Source organism: Taeniopygia guttata, chromosome 10 (genome assembly GCF_048771995.1).
Source record: "Taeniopygia guttata chromosome 10, bTaeGut7.mat, whole genome shotgun sequence".
NCBI classification, from domain to species: domain Eukaryota; kingdom Metazoa; phylum Chordata; class Aves; order Passeriformes; family Estrildidae; genus Taeniopygia; species Taeniopygia guttata.
Genome location: NC_133035.1, coordinates 10,956,059 through 10,979,673, shown reverse-complemented (window position 1 = coordinate 10,979,673; position 23,615 = coordinate 10,956,059). Strand labels below are relative to the sequence as shown.

The following is a 23,615-nucleotide window of genomic DNA, read 5'->3' as shown; positions in this document are numbered from 1 at the left end:
CCCGGCCCGGCCCGGCCCGCCCCGCCCGGGGGCAGCGCCCGCAGCGCAGCGGGGCCGGGCGGGGCTCCCCCGGTCCCGGCACAGCTCCCCCGGTCCCGGCACAGCTCCCCCGGCTCGGCTTCCCGGCTTTTCCCGGCCCGGCACAGCTCCCCCGGCTCGGCTTCCCGGCTTTTCCCGGCCCGGCTCCCCCGATCCCGGCACAGCTCCCCCGGCTCTGCCCGGCCCGGTTCCCCCGGCTCGGCTTCCCGGCTTTTCCCGGCACAGCTCCCCCGGCTCTGCCCGGCCCGGTTCCCCCGTCTCGGCTTCCCGGCTCCCCCGCAATCCCGAGGGAGGAGCAGCTGGAGCGGCCGAGCTCGGAGGCAGCCCCGGGAGGCACAACCCCAGAGCTGACCGACGGCTTCTGCCAGCACACCTGGATGTCTTTTCCACGAAGGGCTCTTCAGGAGCAACCTGGCTTGGAGAAAGTCACGTTTTAAAATTTTTCTCTAAAATGGGTACTGAAGTGCATCATACAGTTAGTTTTAATCATCAAGTATGCAGATTCTTCATTAAACCTGTAGTCAATAAATTCAACTTTACCAAAAATTCCAGTATTTCATACATTAAGAATTCAGATCTTTAGACTACAACGTACAGAGTTTGTGATTCACCTAAAAAATATTTGAATTCTTTAATTATTAAAGGGGTGTTTCAAGAATATCCCAAACAATTTCAAATTCTGGCTTCTCAAAATACATGCTGTGATATGATGAAAAGCCATCCTAAAATTAAAACCTAAACTGGTTAGCTCCTAGTAGACCTGAACATAAGTTTCCCTGCAAAACCTCTCCATGATAAAGTCAACAGACTTATCTTCAAAAATACCTCTATCTCAACAGAAACAGTCTACAACAAGAAATGTGTTTGCAACCAGCTCTACTTATATTTAGTATATCCCACTTAGCCTATTCTGCATTTTCTCTACTTTGCACCTAAGTTCACTTTAAATAATTTATCTTTGCTATGCAAAAAGCAGACATACCAAAAATCACTCTTATCCAAATGATTCTGTATCTGTGTCTTTCTCCCAACATGATTTTTGGTTCTGCCTTTATCATCCATGCAGTGACTTGCTCAATATTCCTCCAGCCTATGCTCTGCTCTCCAGAGCTCCTACAGTGGGGCACGGCTTGAACAGACACAATATTTAACATTATTTCTACATGCACAATTGCAGGTAGTGCTGGTGAACTCAGCACACATATCTGTAGGAGAAAAAGGTAAATATCACTAGTGGTTACATACATTAAAACATAATCTGTGGTTTTAGAATACAGCAAATAGCAAATCAGCCACAGTTTTTACATGCCTTAGATACACAAGTAACTATGTTTTATCCAGCTAGGTAATTATTCATTCAGAAGTTTGTCTTTTTGACACATGTAAACACTACAGTTTTCCAAGACAAATAATACAGTATGAGTTCTCCATGAACTTACACAGTTCTCAGAGAAAAGTTAATTATTTTAATTGGCATAATACCAAGTATTCATTACCCAGTTTCATACAACTGCAGAATTTTCTCATAACTCACTCAGCTTGTTAGGACTCATTTGTAACATGATTGCATCAAACACTGTTCTTGTACCAAAAAGTACACTAGGATTATTTTTTCAAGTTTCAAAAAGAAATGTTCTTGATGCTATTGAAGTTTATGCTAGTTCTGCTCAAATTCTTGCTTTTTGATTCAGTTGATTTTGCTAAGGTCACTCTACTTACATTGACCTAAAAAAATTAATGATTGGCTTGTGGCTAAATCCAAAGGTCTTGCTTCCTTTTCTGTCCTTTTCAACTTATCAGCTAGTTTTGGACCTTTGAATCATTCTTTATCAACTCAGTTTACATAGTTTTTCTGACTCTGCACAACACTTCTTTCCCCAATTACTACATAGGTCTGATGCTTTATAGAGTCCTCACCATCACTGCAATAAGTTTTTGCTGAATGCTCTAACATTTTTAAAATTTTTCTTCTGGGTTGCATTTGTTCTGCTCAGAATTATTTTTAGTGGAAACATTCTTTCCCATATCTCATAGGCCTCTCTTCCTTTTTTAGCTTCTCATGGATACAAGCCAGTCTTCACCTAAGTAAAATCAAAGCAGATTTTTTTTCCTTTTCCTTACTGTCACATTTGCAGTCTGACCATGAAGCCTTTATTCATGGTAAATAGCATTTTCCTCCCAGCCTTTATACCAGACTGAGCCCCAGACTGCCCTAACCATCCACAGTGCACTCTAGAGGTGTCACTACGCTTCTGTCCTCACTTGACCATCTTCTGGATCACTGGGAAAAAACCCTCATTTGTCTCCTTAAGCAGTTACTTATTGTTTCTTTGCTTACATCTTTTTATTCCTTAAACATCAAATACAGGCACCATCAGTTTCCATTTGCGGTGTGTGAAAGTGTCATTCCTTACAGCTTCCTCTGGCATCAAAACCAGAGTCCTCTTGCTTTTTGTATGGTAGGCAGCTCTTTATTCCTCTGCTTCCACAAGGACTTGATCTAGCAGTGTACATTTTAATAGAGACATAAATCAAGGAGAACAATGCCAATAATGATTATTCAAATTTAGAGAAAGTCAAGTTCATTCATTCAAATACAGGAAGTTTCTGTAAACACGTAGTTGTCTAAGCAGGCCCGGAGCTTTTCAGATCAAAAATCTTTTTATAAAGATCACATGGTTAGTTTTATTACACAAAATTGCTAGAATTATTGTAACACCTTGAAAGCTCACCTCACTAACCAAAAGCCTGCCAATTATTTGAAAATTATGTGCTGATCTAATAAAGATAGTTCCTTCCTCTGCAAACCTCACCTTAGTACGGAATTTTAACTTGAAGCAGAAGAAAGAGCTTCACATTTCTGTTGCTGTTGGCCTATGAATATTAATTAGCAAGTTGTGGATGTTTTAAACGGGAGTCTATGCAGGTTTTGTAATAGTCAATCCATCATTTTTAAATGACACAAGATGCTTTGAATGGCTTATGTAAACCCCCCTCATTCTGACAACTAGGTAATGCATTTAAAACAGCGTAGTTTCAGCTACTGAAGAGCTAGCCCAGCAGCATGAGAGAGTAAGATGCAAAGTAGTAAAAATCAAGTTTAAAACTACAGAACTAGAAAAAGTAACAGGAGACATAGCAGAGAGAAGTCACCCTTGGCAACAAAACCAGAGTTACTGAAGTTCAAAGTATAAACTCATCTATGTTTTAGGACAGTATCTTGTCTTAGCTTCACCTATCTTATCTCTAACACATCTCTATTAGAGAAACAGAAGTCTCAATGGATTTTATTACTGCTTAGACATAGATTTCCATCTGCTCAGTAACTGAAGTCCTCAATTGTTGTTTTGATTTGTAGTGTGGTACAGCAACACATGTGACTTGGGAGATATGATATTTAAAGCTAAGGGACAGCTTACCCTTTCTGACCAGTATTACTGCTATATTAGTGATTTTTAAAAAATTGGTAAATCTAGTGTTAGCTGATCTTAACATTTACATCTACTCAACAGTTTTTATGTTACTTACAGAAACTTAATCTGCTCAAAAATATAAATATAAGAGGCTTCAATTCCTTCCTTCTACTGCCTTGTCAAGGATACTGCTTGCTAAATTCCAACAGACTATCACCCCCAAGAAGAGAATTTGGCCCAGCAAATCTTATCTGTTAGCTATCAGAAACAACACAGAAGAATTCAGTATGCTTCTTAGAAAGCAAGTTTCAAACTTCCTGAAGTTCAAAAGTCTGAACTGTTCCAAATGGAAAGAATAAATGCACCTCAAAACATTAAAATTGCTTTCCCTCCCTCCTTGAACCTTACAATTTTGTAGTTAACTCTGAACTCTAGTAACAGTAAAATTATTGTTACACACAATTAAAACAATTTATCTAATGTAAAATATCTTTAACTTGTGACTTGTTATATAGCTAAAGCAGTGTACTATGGTCAAAGTACTTTGAAAGATATTTCTATTCTAATTTAATAATACAAATCTTGCTTTATCATTCTTCACAATCAAAAGAGAATATTAAATGTATCCAACTAAAGAAGCTACGTACATAAAATGGCAGGAAATTCTTTCTCCCTAATCCCAGCTTCACCAAATCCCATTTAATGTTTAAACTTCATAACAAACTCTACATAGCTTCTGCCTATTTACCTTTTATAGTTTTTGAAGAATCCTGTAGTTTCCCCCAAATGCCACTTCTGGATACTTCTTCAAAGATTCTCTGCTCCTCCTTGTCAGGACATCCTCCTTGTGTGACATGCTAATGCCAAATTGTCCATCAGACTGGACACGATCTGCTACAATGGAGTTTTGGCTGCAGAATAGAACACCCCTATGAGCACAAGAACTAAGATGAAACTGATCTCCTATATTTTCATACAGTTCATATGGTAAATCCTAATCAGAAACATAAACATTTATCTTCTACATTCACATTTACTACAATCAGAGATGAGAGTTTATAAGGAATCTTCATTATGTGGCTACACTGGTATCTAATAGCTCTGTCCCCTTTTGCTAGGGCTTTTAAGGGTCTCTTTATCCCTATCCAGCTAGCAATTGTCATGAAACTCATAGAAACCTAATACCATTGAGATCTCAACCCTTTCCCAAATGTGCTTCAAAGCAGCCAGCAGGTTCAAGCTGCAGGGAGGGGAAGGAGAGAACAGACACATATAGATGCACATACACAGCCTATGGCCATGTAACCTCATGTTCTTGGACGCAAAGCCAAAACCTTCCTTGTCTCTGAGAAATCAAACCTCCTTTGGTGAAAGTTGATGACTTTTGTAGAAGTTTTCTACAGGAAGCTTAGGTAGCAATAGATCCATTTTTTGTAAGACTGTTAGTATGAGGCAATTCTTAGTGTATTATTTTATTTTATTTAAGCAAACATTGCTCTTCATATCTATTTGTTAAAATTTCTTTAAAAATTAACTGCAAAATGCAATCAAAAATGCATTTCAACATGTATAATTCAACATAATATATCAATGTTAATATGCATTGCACTGAATTTCAAGCATGTCTGATAAGTTAGGAAATAATTTAAATCCTTTTTTGGGAACCAAGTAGCAGGAATACTGAAAGGATATAGAGAAATACAGTTATGTAGCCCCACTCAAAGTAAGGCTCAGTCTGAGCCAAGGAGACAGTACAGGTAGGAGATGTGCATAACTATGAAGGGCAGGACATCAGCCAGTGAGGAGACAGAAGTTGCAATGAAATAGAAAACACAATGACAGAGCTACAGTGAGATAATTGTTAGACTAAATTTTTGGCTTAAAAGTAGTCAAAAGCCATTTTGGGACTTTGAACAAATAAAATAGTCCTTGTTGACTGAATCCACCTGATTTCAGGAAGATAAGAATTTCCACTGTCCTTCCGGCCAATGACAAACTATGTTACATCAAAGAAATTACTGACTTAATCATTAATTTCTTTTCCTCCCTGAGTTTGCAGAAATCTACCTTCTGATTAGCTGCACTGTGTGTGCATATAAAGATGAGTTGCAGCATACCTATAAATACGTGTTTTAATTTTAGATGTCGCGTTTCTATTATAGAAAGCTGACAGAGCTGAATGAAGTTCTATGAAGGCAAAGGATATGGTGGCCATAATCCCTGACATTTTATACTCTGTCATTTCCAGAGGCAGTGCAGTGCTGACTACTGAAAAATGCTGGAGGTTCATGCTGCAAGAGGCACATCACTGGGTGGGATAGATTTCGTTCAGACCGGTATTTCCATGCATACAGTAACACGATCTGCCAACATTTTCTAAGGTCAGTACTGTGACAATACTTTCTCTCAGGGCTGCCAAGTGATCTTCATGGTTCTAGGACATCTGAAATTTCTTTAAACTCAAATATATGGTCTTGCAACACAGTCCATTGTACATAAGCATTTAAAGTTTGAAAACTGCTTCACATCTTTCTTGAAGAATATTTCTAGAAATTGTTAATATAGCTTTGCTGTGCCCCTGAAGTAACAACTGCATTCAGTTTTCTGCTCACTCACATAGGTTTGAATTGCAGCCATATCACATTATATAAATTTTGGCTCCTTTAACCATTGTGTGAGTGGCAACTGTAAGCAAGCTATTGACCTCATAATTTGAAGGGTTTATTCGTGTGAAAGAGGCTGAAATACTCTTACACTAAACCTGATGTCTATTCACTTTGCTGCTGCCCAGGCAATCAGTCTGTGAGAGCAAAGCCTCTTCCTCCACCCCTCTTTCTAGGAAAACACTGTTCTTTGATGAGCACACCCTGTCATTGATGCTGCTGTTGGCAGCAGCTGTGAATTGCTCATACTGTACTGCCTTGAAAAGTTTGCTGAGTATAATCTTGCCTTGATGGAAATTATACAAGAAGGATTTGATTTGAGTGTCTCCTTCAGAGGATTTAATAAATTCATGAGGAGTTTTATGCTGAATCTGAGCCAAGCTTAAGTGAGTGGTTAAAAAAAAAAACCACTGCCTTTGGACACAATTGGATGTCAATTACTCTTCCATCATAAACAAAAAAAAAAGGCAAAGTCAAAATTTGGTGGAAATTAATACTTTCAAATTCTCAGCTAAGCTTTCTGCTTAATCCTTACCCTTTCTTGTCCCCATGGTCACTTCAGTTGTTGACAGGTAATTTCTCAGCAGACAAGAGAGCAGAGCTTGCTGTGACTGGGGTACCTGTACTAACCCAGCTAACTCTGCTGGGGTAGCTCTGGAATGAGCTTCACTGTGTCTGTAATGAACCATCAGAATTCAAAATCTATTCATGGGATGGAAGCGACTTCCTTGGAAATTCTAGTCACAAGAGTGGCTCACTCCTTTTAAAGGGGACTTTTTTCAAGGTTGGTGATTGCAAAGTGTTCCAGTGATGTCAAATCAGCTGCAACTGGACCAGCAAGTCATCTCCCCCGCCTGACCTACTAGAAATCTTGATGCTGATTTGTGAGCATCATCCTCAGAAGTGGGGAAAGATATGGAAAAATACCAATAAACTGCTGGTGTAAGCACAGTTTCAGTAGTGCCAGAGCATGTATGTACTGACCTTCATCTCCTGAGCCTCTGCCAGGCACGGAGGGGGGAAATGGAATGGCTTGAACTCTGCTGTGAGTAGATTCATTGATTTATCTCTGCATAGACTGCCAACCTGGTTCTTACATTTATAAAAATTATTTTGGTTGATAGATACTTTACACTCCTTCCCAAGTGGGAAGGGAACAGAAGAAGAATTTGAGATGTCGACATGTAGGGAAGGGAGATTAAGTTTATTGTTTCCTTATTCCTTCCTTTGTATGAATCCTAGTATTGGTACTAATATGACTCCTCAATAAGTCAGTCCTACTCAATGATTCAACAGAGTACTCACCCCAAAAATACTTTTTTTATTTTTTTTTTGCTGGCTTAGTGAGCTGAATCCATCACTAAACTGTCAGAAGAGCATCAGAGCTGGAGCAAGGGAGGCAGTGGAACTAGAAGGTCACATAAGGACAGGGAAACAGAATGACCCCTTTTGGCAGCACCAATTAATTAGATCAGGTCAACCTGTCTCATCTGATTGAAACCTTAGAGAAAAAAAACTGTGGTAAACCTCCAAATAAACCTTTAGTAGATACTGTAGTAGCCATTAATTTAAAAGGTGACAGAAGGACATTTGAAAATGAAAAATGAACCTTGAAGACTCCAATTTAGCAATCCTGAAAAATACCCAGCTGGGATTTTCCATGGGAATGCTCAGGTGAAACAAACAAAGAAAGAACAAACCCAGCTGACCTCTTACAGGGTTCACTGAAGCCACCAGCCATCCAGTCTGGATCCCATCTCCCTGCCATTCCTCAGTAATGAGGTAAGTGTTGCTTTGGGGTATGATTATTGTCCCTTGAGCTGGCTGGAATGGTGTATTCTCATTTGAACAGTGAAGGCTCCTGTTACACCATAACAAAACAGAAAAAGGAGAAGAGGTTGTCTGCACAGAAAGTGCTGCAGCCTGGAGCATCCTATGTCAGCCAGCATGAGGAGTGCTGGGCTTTCCCATGCTTTCTTTCTAAGTACTTTTCTCTTAATTAACTGTACATTGAGTCTGAATCCAAATTTAAAACAAACTTCCAGTTACTTGTTGCCCTCTGGTGACATCTCGTGGATCACATCAAGATATCTCTGTCTTTTGGCAAAACCTGCAAAGCCTTGAGCTGAAAATCTTTGTGAGAAACATGTAGCTGGAGAACAATGGAAAATGTTTATGTCAAGGAATAGCTTAGAAAAACAATATATTGTATAAAAGCTGGTGAGCAAACCAAGTATTTATTGTGTGAAGATTTACAAGTTTTAAAACAAATTAGCCCTGAATAATAAGGCAGACAAAGGTCCTTCAAAATGTTCCATTCACAATCAATAAACCTGAGGGTTTCAGTTCTCCAGGCTGCTGATTACACCTCCCTACTGAAGTTACAGAACTAAAGCCACATCCCATGTTAGAAAGTCAGAGATGTAACTGAAGAAGAAAAGGTTACAGAGAAAAACTTCTTCAGAAAGTCCATTGAAGGACCACAGCACAAAACTGCTACACACTCTGAGCAGGAAGCTGGAATTAGTTATGGAAATTCAGCAACAATTTGGAAATACTGTCTGTGACCCTAGCTAACAGGGTCTACTAATTTCTCCTGCTTTTCCCAGGCAGGAGATATGCCATCACATATCAAGCTTCTAAAAATGTTCTGTAGTATTTACAATTATGAAGCAACTTCTAAAAAATTCCTGTGGCACCAGTTTGAAACTGTAACTGTTACAGGAGAAGAGTAAAACACCTCTAATTTACCCACATGCTAATGTCTAGTGATAGTCCAAATTTCTCCTGGACATAAACCAGCTAATTTTCACCCCTGAAGAGCTCTCACTCAGTGCCCAGTGTTGCAAGGCCCCTGGGAGCAGGGTGGGAGCAGGAGAGGCAGCCCAGGGGCTCAGGCTGCAGCTGCAGGGAGGTGTGAGCCCCGCTGCAGTGCAGGGATCTGCTCCTGCCCACCCTGCTCAGACACCCAGGGCTGGTGCTGCATTAGGGCTGGCAGCTCCCCTGGCAGCAAAGAGAAAGAAAGTCTGCAGTGAAAAAGTTTCCTGGCAGATCAATGACCTGGATCCGTTCACCTTGTCCTGGAAAGTATCAGATTTGACATAAAAGGGCAGTAGAAGGCTGAGCAAGAGGGAAGAAATTTGTCCCCTTAGTGGCACATAGCAAAATATAAAACTAAAAATAATTATTTTTTTAAAAGTAAGAAAGAAAAAGCCATCCTTATTCACAGTAATGGCTATTTAGAACCAAGAAGTACTGAGCCCTGGTCACTAGGTCCAGTCAGAAGGGTGAAATTCCTGGCATTTGCTTCAAGACTGTCTGAGTAACTAAGGAAATAATGATGCTGAATTCAATAATACAGTTCTTGTGTCATTAAAGTAACTTATCTCTATGATAAAATATGGATTTCAAAGTCTATTGAAGGGCAATTTATCTCAGTGAAAGTTTATTGGGGGTTATTTACCTCTAGGGTGCCAGGTCATTAGGTATTTGCATAAGCTATGCAGTATGCCACAGGCATCAGTAAACAACTTTTCTTGTTGTTTGCTAACTAAATAACAGGGAACATTTGTTACATTTTGCTGAAAATTTAACCCTAAAGGGAAAGGCGGAAGCCCAACAGAAACCTTTCCTAATGAGGTCTGTAATATTTCACTGCAGACTAACATTAACTTTTTTCAAGGAAAACAAAGGCGCTTTTGGCTTGAATTAATCATTCTTTTGCATAGGGGAGTAATGGCAATCCATTACTGACATTCTGGTAAAATGGATAGAGAAAACACTTACCTTATGTGAGCACTTCAGCTGCACACCAAAAAGGAGGAGTTCTCCAGAAACCTATGGACCTGTGTTTTGGGTAGTGTGAGTTTTGGGGGTTATGTAGCCAAAATATCCTAACCCAAGCCAGGTGATCCCCAGGTAAAAGTGTTAATGTGAGTGGTTAAAGAGTGATGCACTTAAGCTATTGTCTGCACGGGGTAACTACTTATAGGTGCTTCATAGATGGTTTGGATCACTGCAATTAGATCAGTTCCTCCTTCATTCCAAAAATATTTTTGCCTAAAATGAATGTCACAGTAGTAGAACTGCAGCTAGAATTTAGTAAGAAAAAAGGGATCAATCAGTCGTTGTAGCACCTTATGATAACCATAAGCCAGGACAGAGAACCAGGTCCACAATCACCTTGCAATTTATGCACATTATTTATCTTTGCTCAATGGTTCAGATTTCTTTCTTGAATCACTCCTTGAAACAGTGTTTTGCAATTCCAGCATTCTATGCTCATCTTTGACTTCTTACCATCTACTGCAGTGCCCTCTGCCCTGTATTTCCTGAAAGACATAGAGCCAACATACTTATTCTGCATAAATACACTAGTCTGTTGCTGACAGAAAGGTCTTATCCTTTCAAGGAAGTATTCCAAGTTAAAAAGCCATAATATATTTTAAAATATTCTTAGTGTCTAATAAAATACTATTAAATTACATAATAAAAGAAACAGGTGGAAGAATGGACAGGAAGTAGGGAAAAAGCCTTTCCATAATTTTCTAAAATTTTATCACACTTTTGTTACTCACTAGCACATTAAATATGTTTATAAATTACAAGTGTCCAACTCAGGGCACTTCCTATTGCTGAATATAAATTTAAACATCTAAGACTAGGCACAAGGGGACTGCCATCATCACTGTGTGTTTATTGCTTTATTGTGTAAACAGAAAGATTTAATAGCACTATTAAAAGTAATATGAAACATGGTTATTGATTTTTTAGCAAAAATAAAGTGTGAATATGAGATTGTCTTAATGAAGCAGAACTACTCCAACTCCACCCATATCTTAGCTGATGAGCTTAGCTGATTTTGTGTAAGGGCCTAGACATTAACCAGGCTCATTGTTTATATAACCTGGGAGTAGGTCTGGATCAGAGAGAAGATCCATCTGTCTGAGTGCACTGCCTTCAAGACAGGGTGACTGTAGGTGTCTGGAAACAACTACAAGGAAAGCAGTGAGCATCTAGCAGTGCTTTCCCAGAATAAAGTCCATCAGTCACCATGTTTCCTGACTCAGCTGTACTATTCCGAAATTTAAATTTGTCCTTAATAGATTTTTCTCCCTCCCCAATTTTTTATATACATAAATCACTGGTCTCTTGTAGCAAAACATTTGTTTGCTGTATAGAGACCCTTTAGTTCTCTGTTATGAGAGAGAGGGAAATATCATTCCTACTCTCTTTCCTCATGCATTTGTGATGTACAGACCTTAGGTAATACTGAGAAAAGCCACAGGTGCTTTGCAAGGGCAACTGTTTTGCAACACGGTTGCACAAAGCCTCCCTCAGCTGATTAGAACAGGTGGGCTGGCAGGGCTGGTGTGATTAACTCTGGGAAAACTGCCCTCCTGCAGCAAAATCTCTTAGAGAGGTTACATCCTTCTTTCTGCACAGTTCAAAACTGATGTTGGCATTGTCTGCACACACAGATCCTCACATCAGTCTAGAGAGTTTAAATCAAGGTATCAACACCACCCCCCCTCCAAAAAAAAAAAAAAATATTAAAAAAAGAAAAAATTTTTTTAAACCCACAACAAAAAACAGTGGTGCAAATAGAGACCTGGATTGTTTATCACTTCCTGGGGCCAACATATTTTATCAAAGTGCTTCCAGCCTAAAGTGGTTTCCAGCTGGATTACCAGGACTGGTAAGGTAGAAATTGGCACAGTCTACAAAACAGAAGGTTTCATGTTATAGGCCTACAAGATTTATTTGACACTTTAATCTATAAATACATGAGGTTTTCACCAGTAAAAGCACAGGCATTTTCTCAGTGGTCATTGCCACGGCTTACATTTTGAACAAAAGAACATGTAGTATTGCATGTGAATAAGCAAACTTTGGTTCTCTTTCTAAGGACCAAGCTCTCTTACTTGTTAAACAATGGCCTGCAGAGGACAACAAGGCAGCTGAAGGCCACACTGAATGCTACACTCTGGAAAGCTTGGGACACTGTAGAATTTAATTAGTTTTTTAAAGGCGCCTTTTTTGAACATCATCATGTCTTCAGGCAGCCTGGAAAGAACTCTGGCATTTGCACGAGACTCCTTCTTGTCAGTGGCTGCTGCTTTGGGGTTACATTGCTCCACATTACCAGTCATTGGCACACTGGTGCAGCTAAGGGAACGTCCTGTCTTTTTCTTGCCTTGAACAGATAAATAACTGAATAAAAAAGAAGTTAACTTATGTTTGGTAACATTTTGGACATCTTCTGGAAAACAGTCATCCAGAGGATCCTCTTGACCTTTCACCTGCTGACTAATCACACACTGACTGGGACTTACTGATAATTTCTTAGGCTGTACTACTGTTTTCCTAGAAGGTGTTTTGTATTTCCCTCCATCTAAGTAAAGCTGAGGAACATTGCTAATAGCATCAGAAGTAGGCTGAACTACTGTAGTGGGGATTCCTGCCCCACCACCAGAATTGATGTAGTGAAACCCATAATTCTGGCTAATGATTTGGGCTGCAGTGTGTTGAATGATGCTCCAGTCCTGCAGAATATCTTCCCTGGTTGTGAACTGAGATGTCACGGTAAAGCGGATGATGAACTTGTCATGGATGGTTGCTGGAATGAGGAAGAGCCTGCCAGAACTGCTTAGTTCTTTCAGGAGTTTTTCTGTCAGCCAATTGGGACCCTGTTTCAAATATGAATAATAAAAAAATACTATAGTTAGACCTTCTAGTGACATCCAAACATATCTAAGAATGGCAATCACAAATTCTTAAATGGAAATATATTCACAGTTATTAATGTCTGGGGAGAGATCAGCTGTGGTCAGTTCATGCCAAAGGGATGTGCAAAAGGGCCAATCTTTACCTTTAGGCGAAATACAACCAGCCCAAGATGTCTCTTGGCAGGAATTTCAAAGAGTGGGTCACTTTTAACCAAGGATTCAAAGAATTTGGCTGTTTCGGTACCCTACAATTAAGGGGGAAAAAAAGTCATCTATCTGTTTGTCACAAGCCCACTTGTAAGATGCTAAACTGGGTAGTTAAAAGGAATTCCTTTCCTTACTAAAACACGTCACTTCAAGGCATTAATAAAAGCAAACAGAAAGACGACATCAAAGCTAAGAATTTTAAAGTCTGTCTCTATTTGCCCAAACCCTTGACAATGAACATGAATAACTGGCCTATACATAGGGATTTTCTATAGGAGGTTTGAAAACAGAATGTGCCTTCTCATATTAGAGTCCTTTTGCAGCAACCATTGATCGACAACGTGACCCCTCGTATTTACACTCCTCACAGTCTTAAGCCTGTACATTTTCACATGGTGGCTCAGTTATTCATCACAGCCTGCCTCCCAAACAGCTGCCACTTGACCTCAAAGAAAGCTTCTCCAGATTCGGGCTCAGTAAAGTGCAGAAGGCAGTGACCAAGTCCCTTTCCATTGTCCAGTGCTGTCAAGAAGGGGACAGGAAATGTTTTATCTACACACAGTCAATCTTTACAGATTATTTTAGAGTAAAACCAGCACGCGTTTAGAATTCACATGCAAGCTTTGCGCGTGAGAGGATTTCTGTTACTCGTCTCTGCATCTCTGAGTGCACTAATTTCACCTACCAAGAACTGAACACAACACACTGGTAATTCACACACCTGTCGGACATGAGCTTGAAGCTTTTTCACCCCAAATGAACGAAGCACGAACCACAGCTTCAAAGAACGAAATCGACGGCTCAGTGGAATCTGCCAGTGCTGTGAGAACAGAGCTGTGCATCAGTGAGTGCAGAAACAACAGAAAGGAGAGTTCCCCTTGCACTGCTACACCTCTTGCTTCAGACTCAGGTCAGAAACCTCTCTTGAGATGAATAGTATCATATTACTGAAAATCTGAACAGCCTAGGAAACCCCCATCAAAGAAACACTGTGTCCCCATTTTTTCAATTATTTGCAAAAGATAAGGTATTGGCTATTCCCCTTAATTTATGGCTTAGATATGCTTGGAATTTTAAATTAATTACCAGCTTATAACAACAACTTTTTGCATTAAAGAGCATAATCAATTTAATATGTGGCCATTTACACTTTAGGACTGACTAGTGCTCGCTTCAGCTCCTGTAATTTCCTGAACATGTTCCCAAACCAATTATAAATAGCAAGATTTGATATTGGGCTAGACAGTTCCAGACAAAGCAACACCTACTCCGAGGAAAAGAGTGATGAAACATATAAAGGAGTATTTCAGGGAAGCTGCACAATCACGTGCAGGATCCAATTTAACCACAAGAGGGACTCAATATCCTTTTTTCCATCCCTGCATCTCTCCACTAGTGAAAAGCACTATTGATTTCAAGAAAACAATTATCTTTTCAGGACTAGGGTGAGATCATAGCAGAAATAATTGGCAGTGAGTATTCCTTTGTATTCCTGTACTGAAATCTGCTGTAAGATGTATCTGCAGTGAAATGTCTCTTAGCTCTCCTGTGAATACCTTAATCTGAAGAAAATATGTAATTCATTCTCCTACTGCTTCAGTGCATGGCTTTTCCATTGTTTACTCCTTTCTCTCTTTTATTACATATCAGAGATACAAGAAATCCAACCAAAATGGCATCAGTAGGAATTACTACAGCAACACAATACACAGAAATGACCCTTTGCATTAGAAAGGCAAGGCTGGATCTGCATCTGTGTAAAAATCTTAAGTATTTCAACCTGAAAGCAATTGTAGAATTAGTCTTCATAACCAGGGCTTACTGCAAAGTTTTGCTATTTTCTCTGCATTAGGAACTCAGTACAATTTGGTTTACATAGTAAGACCAGCTATAAGATAAGCATACTCCAGAATGTGAGAAAAATTTCACAGTCTGATTGAAAATTTTATAGGCAATATAAAATATCAAATTAAATAATAACTTACCATGAAGTCAATTGCAGCTCCTGAATTGGCATGTCTGAGGTAGACAGGGTTAACACTGAAGGTTTGATGCAGCTTGTATTTATCTTTAACCCTATGGGTTGTAGAAGGAACTAGATTTAGTAAAGTAAATGCAGAGAAAAACTTTGCCATTTACATGTTGTCCTTTTGGTGTTTGTGTTTAGACAATACTCACCAAAATCCAGTGCAGTCAAAATGGACCATCATCCACTTAGAAGGATTAAAAGTAAAGGAATCTGCATATTCAATTCCATCCAAAAACAATCGAAATTCAGGACATACAAATGCTGTTCCTGCATATGCAGCATCAATATGAAGCCAGAGTCCCTCAGCATCACCTGTTGGAATTGAGATTGTTGCTATGTAAGGGATATAGGGAATCGAAGTGCATGCCAATCTCTCCTCTCTGCAAACCAGGTGCAGTGTTTTGGAGGAGACAGACAAGCAATTGACAACCTAGTTTTATTCTAAAGGTGTGGATCCATACTGTCCAACTATAGGATAATGCTGAAACCAGGCAGACTCTGTAATAAAATTCACTATTCTATATTTTATGTGAGTGAGTCTTTTTAACATTTGATTTCTCTCACTTGCTCTTTCACTAAGTGAAATTCCCCAGTACCCCTCAGTTGCACAAAGCCAAAATAAAGACATAGTGGCAAGCAAAAAAAAGGCCAAAAAATAGAAGCCACAATCTGACCCATAAAAGAAAGATCCTCAGATCTTCAGCAGCTACTGGTCCAAATTTATGCTGGAATAGAATTTGCAACCATGTCAAACTTACATATGATATTGATTGAGCCACAGGATGTCCTACCAGAATCTACCTTCAGAACTCCTTTGCTAGATTAAATATTAATGTGTCCATCCTACAACAATACCACACAGTCTGTATTTCCTGAATAACCACATTAAAGATTTATCAAGTTGGCAAATTCCATCCATCTCAAATAGAATGTATTTCAGCATCCTAATCTAAATCTTACAGAAATCACTGGAGTCTTGTACTGACTTCAGTCATTCCTGAGACATGTCTGAAAAACTCAGCTCTCCTTCATTTTGGTATAAAAAGTCTAAGACTATCTTCTAAATACTTTCATAGATCAAACTCAGGGAAAAAAAAAAAAAAACAACAAACCAGAACACTTACAAACTGGACCCAGTTCTGAGAGATTGTCAAAAGCACAGACACCAGTTGTACCCAAAGTTGCACAAACCTAGAAAAAAACAAATCTGCTATAATGGATTTGGTTTCTTTTAATACATGGATGTAACACTTTAAATGTGGGCAGCTTATTGCAGGCAGTCAAAACATTAAAACTTTTTGTTTAATAAAATAGAAATTCTTGTACACATTTGAATCTTTAGCTAATGTATTTTAACACAACAGGAAATTTTTAATATGTAATTTCATGTTGACATTAAGAATATAACACTATGTCAATACCCCCAGCCAGAAATTGAACATACAAAGACTGGCACTAGGCCTTTTTTTCTGTCTTCTGCAATGGCTTTCTTCAAAGTTTCACCTCTGAGGGAAAAGTTCTCATCCACAGGCAGAAATTTTATCTTCACAAGAGAAATCAAGCCAGCCTTTTCTACAGAGGAATGTGCCTTTAAAATAAGAAAAACAGTAAGAACTCAAGCTCTGAGGCCGAACAGCTGTGGTAAATTATGGCTTTATGAAAGACAGTGGTGGCAAGAAATACAGAGATAACGACCTTATTGTAATCCCTATTAATACAAGTCTGAAAGCATCTTCTTTGTGAGTAACTGTAAGAAATTGTACAGTGTAGTTCCAAAGAATGTTTCATTTACTTGGGTACTGGTTTCTAAAATATAATAATAGCCATCCTCATCTTGTGTTTGGAAGGCCATTTATCATAACTCAGCTCTCAAAGAGCCTCTAGAAATGAATCAACCTCAATTTATTCCTTCCTCCCTGCCATAAGAAGATAAATCCCCTGAAGTGTGTTTACTTCTGGATAGAGCAAAACACCTTACAAGATACAGTCCTTTTAGTTATACTAAGAGAGACTGAGCATGAGTGTCTCTCCTGTGGTAGTTTCCCCAGGGGACCATAACTGCTCGGTTCAGGAGGCCAAGGACAGAACAAGTTTGCTGGCAAAAGCCAACAGTGGAGCCCACAGCCAGGAGCAGCACTTAGGTAACAGTGCCTTGAGCATGCCTGTCTCTGAGGGGAAGGAGGCTGGGAAGAAACAGCATGAGCTCAGCACACAGCTCCTGGAGTAAGGCTTTGTGAAAAAGAGGAAGGAAGTGCAGAAATCAGTCATGTGAAACAATCTCTTGAGGACTGCCAGGACCCTGAAAACCTCACCTCACACTGATTCAGCTTCCCCATCTGCAGAAAGCAGCACTAGGGGAGCTGGTCCACACTTCTGAGGAACTCTCATGGTGTTGTACAGAAATGTGACTTCACATGGCAAAGGCTGAGTGAGACAACAGAAGCAATTTGTCTTCCTTGGAGTCATAAGAACCTACTTGATCAGATGCATAAGCGACGAGGCGAGAATTGAGCGAGGACTCATCAGTGTCTGGCTCAGAAACCTGCATCTCCAGAATTTTGTTCTTCCTTGCTGCCAGCAGTGCAACCAAGGTTGATTCACTCACAGTGCTCTGCAAAGACATTGCTCATTTACTGCAACTGCTACTTCATTGTTATTTTGCCAGGGATCTGCTGAAATCAGTGAAGTGCCCAGCTGCCCACCCCCTCTGTTATTCCTACTCCTGCTTTTCTCTGACGCAGTGGAGAGTCATTAGCTGATGAGCAGTTCTCTGGGCCAGCAACACAAAACAAAGCCTTTTAACTGCTGTATATTTTAACGTGCAGCACTGAGTTCTGGGGAGTAAATAAACCACGTTTTCCTTTTGTTCTACAAATAAAACATAGTATTTCCCATAAAATTACAAACATGATCAAAGCCCCTTATAATAACAAAGATGAAGCACTGATTCCAGGGAACTCTCGCTTACCCCTTCTGGAAGGAGGTAACAGTTCAGGCCTTGATCTTGCACCTCTCAGAGACAAAAAGTAGACAGGAGAAAAAAGAAAAATACCTTCTTGTGTGGCTAAGGACTGTGGCAGAAGGATGGTGATAAGGATTCCTTCTCTAATTTTGTAAGAATCACTTTAGTGCAAAATTTGGTGATGTGAAACAGATTAAAGAAATGAAATCTGACTCATTTATCCTTAAAAAAAGACCACAAGAATACCTGCTGTTTGTCCATAACAGAGCACTAAAAGCAATAGCAGTTTCTATTCTATAATCTACCACTTTTAATACTAAAATTTGGGAAAATAATGCCAAATTTGGATTCAGAGCCATATAGAAAATTTTGTTGGTTTTGTCCCTAGGAAAACTATCACCCAGAGATAAATTCACTTGAAAACAAATGTTGATAAGGCCATCTCTAATCTCCCCTACCTGTAATACTCCTCCACCCACACTATCAGGATGGTGGTGCAGAAATTTATCTGGAAGGCCCAGCATTTTAGCCAACCAATCCATCACATTCATTTCCAGTTCTGTACAGGCTGGGCTGGAGGCCTAGAAAAAATTTAAACAGGAGAATCAGGCTGTAATTCACCTTGGGCACTGATCCCTTGTCCAACTGAGAGCTAAGAGAAGCAACAAGCTAATCTCATACAGCTACATGGAGACCGCACCAACCAATTTCTTAGAGGTTTATGAGCTTCTACTTTCTTACACAGAGACACACATCTAAAAATCTGGGCAACTTTGGCACTGGGGAAAACACTGGCTTTAGGAACTACTGTGGTGTGCAGAGTCATAAGCACGTAGTGCTCTGTAGCTGCTGCAGGAAGATACAAAATACGTAGATATTCTGGCCCAGGATACCGAACAATTATTTTCAGAAGAGGAAAAATAGGAAGTGTGTTCTCTCAAAGGAGCAGGAGAACTGGAATGGAGCCCAATCTAGCCTGCAGTCATGGATGGTAGCTGCTCTATTGCTTACACTGCTTGTGTAAGAGTCTTGGCACTGAGACTAGATGACAAGGAACAATGCTCAGTGGGATATGCAAAGAATTTGAAAACAGACATTTCTAGCATATTTTTTTTCATTCACCTCTTACTACTAGGTAATGCTTGTTCTTATATGTTCTTTTGGGGGTTTTTAAGTGACAATTTTCATTTATGCAACAACATACAGTTGGTTAAAACAAATAATTATACTGAAAGAACAAGAAAGAATTACTAGAACCTGCTCTTGCATATTACACACAGGAGAGGAATGTCTAAAATAGCCCCAGAAAATTTACCCATGTGAATCCCAAGCAGTTAATTGCGTCAGCCAACATATCTCCAAGGAGTGAAGGCCAGGAAGTTAGAGCTGGAAAGTAGGCATGCATGTGTGGACTTTGCCAATGGACTACCTAGAACAAAATTATGTAGACGTTCAGTTTGAAAATGTCACAAAATTTGCATGAGATGTAATGGTTACTATCTCATCATTGCATGAGATCTCATAGTGCATGAGATGTAGTGGTAACTATCTGTTTAAAGTGAGAGAAAATGATTACAGTAACATAAACATGCAACTTATATCTGCTAGCAGAGAGCTGCACAGATAATATCAACAGGGGAGCAGCACTAGCAGATGATAACACTGCATTATTAACAGATAAATTGCAAATAACAGCAAAAGCATTTATCTGAATTAAACAGGCAGACAAAGATTCTGAACAGGAAAGAATGTTGTGCCATGTTTGAAAGACCAGAGTCAGAAAGATTTATCAAAATATTTATCTTTATAAAGGTAATCCTTGCAACAAAGTTGCTCATCCTGTCAAACAACAAGTTGCCTTTAGCTACACACATTGCTTTACAACTATACAAACCCTTCTATACACTTGAATGAGCTTGTGTGTGGGACACCAGCATAAGTACATGTAATCTGATTGCCTCTCCTACATCAGATCAAGTTTCTGCAAACATATACAAAAAAATTTGACAACAGGCTTTGAAAAATCTTCTTACATAAAACATGCAATTTGGCAATATGAATTCCCTTAGCAGAATCTGCAGTATGCATGTACAAGAGGAAGTAGAATTTTACATTCAAAGCACAGGAGACAAGCCTTGTATGTACATGAAGTCGGGCAAGAGTTGTTTCACCTTGCTGAGCCCAGTTTCCACATCTCTGGAATTAAGATTATATGGTTCAGCAGGTAGAGACATTGTGAAGCTTATGATTTTCTCATACTGCTGAATTTGTTTCCCTATAAGCAAATATGAGTTATATACAAAGTAGTTAAAAAATACATTCACAATCTAACCCCTAAAATTAGAGTTAGGAACACAACTATAGACATAACATCTACAAGATTCATGCTACATTTTTGGATACTTTACTTATCTAGAACAATGTTCTGCAGAATCTGTGCCTTCCCAGGACTTGGTGTTCACCCCAGGTAGTAATAGCTTATTCCTGTCATGATTATACTTTATTTCTTACCCCTGGCATAATAATCTTCTCTATATCTCCAAAGATGTTGTCCCAGCTGTCAGGGTCCATTGGGGCAGAGTCTGGCAGCTGGGCTCTCATGTAACCTGGCTGTACATCAGGAGTCACCCGTCTCTCTCTCACATTGCTCAGGTACTGGCAAATGTAATCCACCATCTCTTTCCCTGGAAGAGGCAAACCAGTAGTTTCAGTTTCAGTGAGGGAAACACTAACTAACACTCCACACAATCTGTCCTTAGCATTGGACAGAGATTCCAACAGCATTGGAATACTGCTCCCAGCTCCTGCCTCCAACACCCTACTTGTCCCATCTAATAATGTTCTAAAACAGGCTCACAGGGCTTTTTCGGTGCCATCATCAAATAGTTCAAATGTACCTTTAAAACCCAATCATGGTACAAGTAGTTTGTTTGGTTACTGAAAGATTAGATTTTCTTGCCTACAAATTAACTGAAACTGTATTTCACAGGAATTAAATTTTCATGTCCTACACTTCCTTGTCATTATAGCAAACCCACTTTTGCATCCTCTGAAATCAGCTGCATAGCTCTACACCCTTTCTCCACTTTTTAAGGCAATCTCCTGCAGCCCTGTTCCAAAGTTGGCTCTCCATCTCCAGAACTGCCCAAGTACCACTGCAGCCTCAGGGTGTGAAGCCAGTGAAAACCTATTGTGCATAGCCCCTTAGCACAAGTTTATTCAGAATTACTATTTTGCGGCTTTCCCACAGTATCTTAGAGGTAAGACCAAAAAGGCTAAGTTACCCAGACAGTAAATCCATCAATTTAAACTCAACCCTGGGACACATTTTTGCCTCAGGAGATCCAAGTCTCAAGGCCGAGTGCACATTTAAAGAGTATATAGCCCATCCTAATTTTGGGTATCACTCACAGCCCTACAGCAGTTGATCTCCACGAGCAAATGTTAACTATTTGCAAGAGCCACGGATCACTCACCTCTCTGTCTGTACTCCTCAGGCTCCATACTGATTCCTTGGGAATGCACCTCTTCAAACCTGGGCCACAACCTTCTGGGAGCTGTGGTCAGTTTGGTCTGGTTCCCTGCCAGCTGCTTCCCCCTTTATAGCTCCCTTTATCTCTCAGACTCACACATGCTGGAAAAGGTTTAACAGGCAGGTCATTGGTGAGTGTTTATCTAACTCCTCCCAGCTGAGGGTTTTTACAATCTCTCATGTTCTCATCTGTGCTCTTTTGATGTGTAAGATAGTGTATCACTAAGAGGAGCTGCCTCTGCAATTTCCCATTTTCAATCAACCTTTCAGAAGTCTCACAGTAATCCATGCCATGAATATAAGACACATTAACATGAGACTTGTGGGAGAGAAAAAGCTGAAGAGCTTTCAAAACCAAATAAAAGCTAGCAGATGTTACACCAGCACACCCAGCTACTGTGCTGGCAGTAGCCATGAAAACAAGGTACCAGCACAGGACAAATTTGATACGGGAGGCAGGGACTTTTCCTAAGAATTGTTTTGAGAACTCTTTTTTTTTTTTTTTTCCCAAAAAAGTTTACTACATCCCCACAAGTCTTCAGTCCTTATGCTGTGTGTCCCATGCTGCTAAAAGGAAAGGCTTCACAGTCATTGCCGGTTGCAGAACTTCAATGTGAAGCAGCTGTGGATTTCCTGCCCCTCAGATCAGAGCAGGTTACGCTAAGCAGGGTGATGTTCCTCCATGGATATCACCTGAGACCACTGAGCTGGGGAGAGGCACCTTTCCCCTCACTGTGCTTTCTTTTCTCCTTTATGATATGCATAAGCACTGGGATTTAGTCTTGTCTCTCCAGAATCCCTCCAAGTCCTCCACCTGGATTGTTCTCAGCTTTGAAAGAACAGCCTTATAGATTGCCTCTTGTTCCAGTTTTAGGACCTGAAAACACATCCTGACCTCGCTCTGGCAGCACAACCTTTGACACTACTCAATGTGGAATCCTTATCCATCTTCACTTGCTCTACACTGCACCAGGCAGCCCTGGGAAAAGAGAGAGGCAGAACTTGTGGACTAAGCACCAGAAAGGGAAATTATCTCCCATGCAACACATTCTTGCCTATTTTTGCCATACCCTAGGCTCCTACTTCGGGCTGGCCCTGCTGGAGGCAAGATGCCAGGCTAGGCAGATGCTGTGTCTGATACCTCCCAGCAGTTTTGCTGTTCTCCCACTAGACAGAACTGGCTGCCAGAGCAGCTTTGATTCTCTGCCCCAGGTACTCTAATACAGCACAACCTCTTACATAATTCTAGAAAGTTTTTACATTGTTCTCACACACAATGTCTACAGAACAGTGTGAAACCTTTCCTTTTTCCTGCTGCAAATAGATACTTGAGAAGGAACTGTTTTATAGATATGAGAAAGATGCTCTGACCCACACACATCAAAAGATTAATGTAGTGAAATAAAAAACCCCAAATTGATAAAAAGGCATTGAGAGAAGTGCAAAAAACCACTATATGCATGTTCATCTGTTTTATCTCATATTGCTCTGGAAACATTAGGAAAAAAGTAACAAGCTGCCCACGTATTTAATAGGAATTTATGAACAACTCTTGGCTGTACTGTAAATGATCCCATAGAGGGGAACAGGATAAGAAGTGACAGGCATCAATCACAACTCACAACGAGCCCAAAGTTCTCAAAAACCCTGATTTTAGCTCATGACAAGTGATTAATATGCTAATATATATAGACATCTGTTGAAAGAAACAGATGGTAGCTAATTGCATTTATATTTTTAATTTGGAACAGCAAATAAGGAACAATATTTTTAACAATGTTTTCGGAGTTAAACTATGTAATAAATATTTCATGTAAGATATACCCTACACTTCAGCTCAAAGGTGACAGTTTCATTGAGTTCATCTCCTGTTCTGTGCAGAAGAGAACAAACAGCAAGTCCTGTTTGAAACTAAAATAAAATAGCTGATAACGGATTACAGGTAGGGTAAATATTGCTGGTGATAAATAAGGGTTTGTTATAACTACACTGCACTCAGAAGGGTTTTGTTATGGACAATGAGGAATAGAATATTTGCTCAC

At 39.8% G+C, this 23,615-nt stretch overlaps 1 protein-coding gene across 2 annotated transcripts; it reads right to left on the bottom strand.

The window, feature by feature from the left end:
• Window positions 1-11,850: 11,850 nt before the first annotated feature.
• On the bottom strand, window positions 11,851-21,663 carry HDC (histidine decarboxylase). 2 transcript variants are annotated; one of them, XM_012576881.5, is made up of 12 exons: window positions 21,518-21,662; window positions 20,553-20,725; window positions 19,357-19,470; window positions 18,500-18,622; window positions 17,556-17,690; window positions 16,524-16,667; window positions 16,204-16,270; window positions 15,229-15,391; window positions 15,036-15,126; window positions 13,772-13,870; window positions 12,987-13,088; window positions 11,851-12,804 (listed from the first exon to the last, which is right to left on the bottom strand). In XM_012576881.5, exons 1-12 carry the CDS (start codon window positions 21,543-21,545, stop codon window positions 12,043-12,045), a joined length of 2,001 nt encoding a protein of 666 aa, XP_012432335.4. In that variant the 5' UTR covers window positions 21,546-21,662; the 3' UTR covers window positions 11,851-12,042. The 2 variants fall into 2 exon arrangements, with proteins under 2 accessions (XP_012432335.4, XP_072789933.1); XM_072933832.1 differs by lacking the exon at window positions 12,987-13,088 and having other exon boundaries at window positions 21,518-21,663.
• Between the last annotated feature and the right edge of the window lie 1,952 nt (window positions 21,664-23,615).

Coding starts and splice junctions, on each gene's coding strand:
- HDC (XM_012576881.5), bottom strand. CDS start 21,545: ATGGAGCCTGAGGAGTACAGACAGAGAG. Junction 15,127..15,228: donor TTTGACTGCACTGGATTTTG/GTGAGTATTGTC, acceptor TACAACCCATAG/GGTTAAAGATAAATACAAGC. Junction 12,805..12,986: donor TGGTTGTATTTCGCCTAAAG/GTAAAGATTGGC, acceptor TATTTGAAACAG/GGTCCCAATTGGCTGACAGA.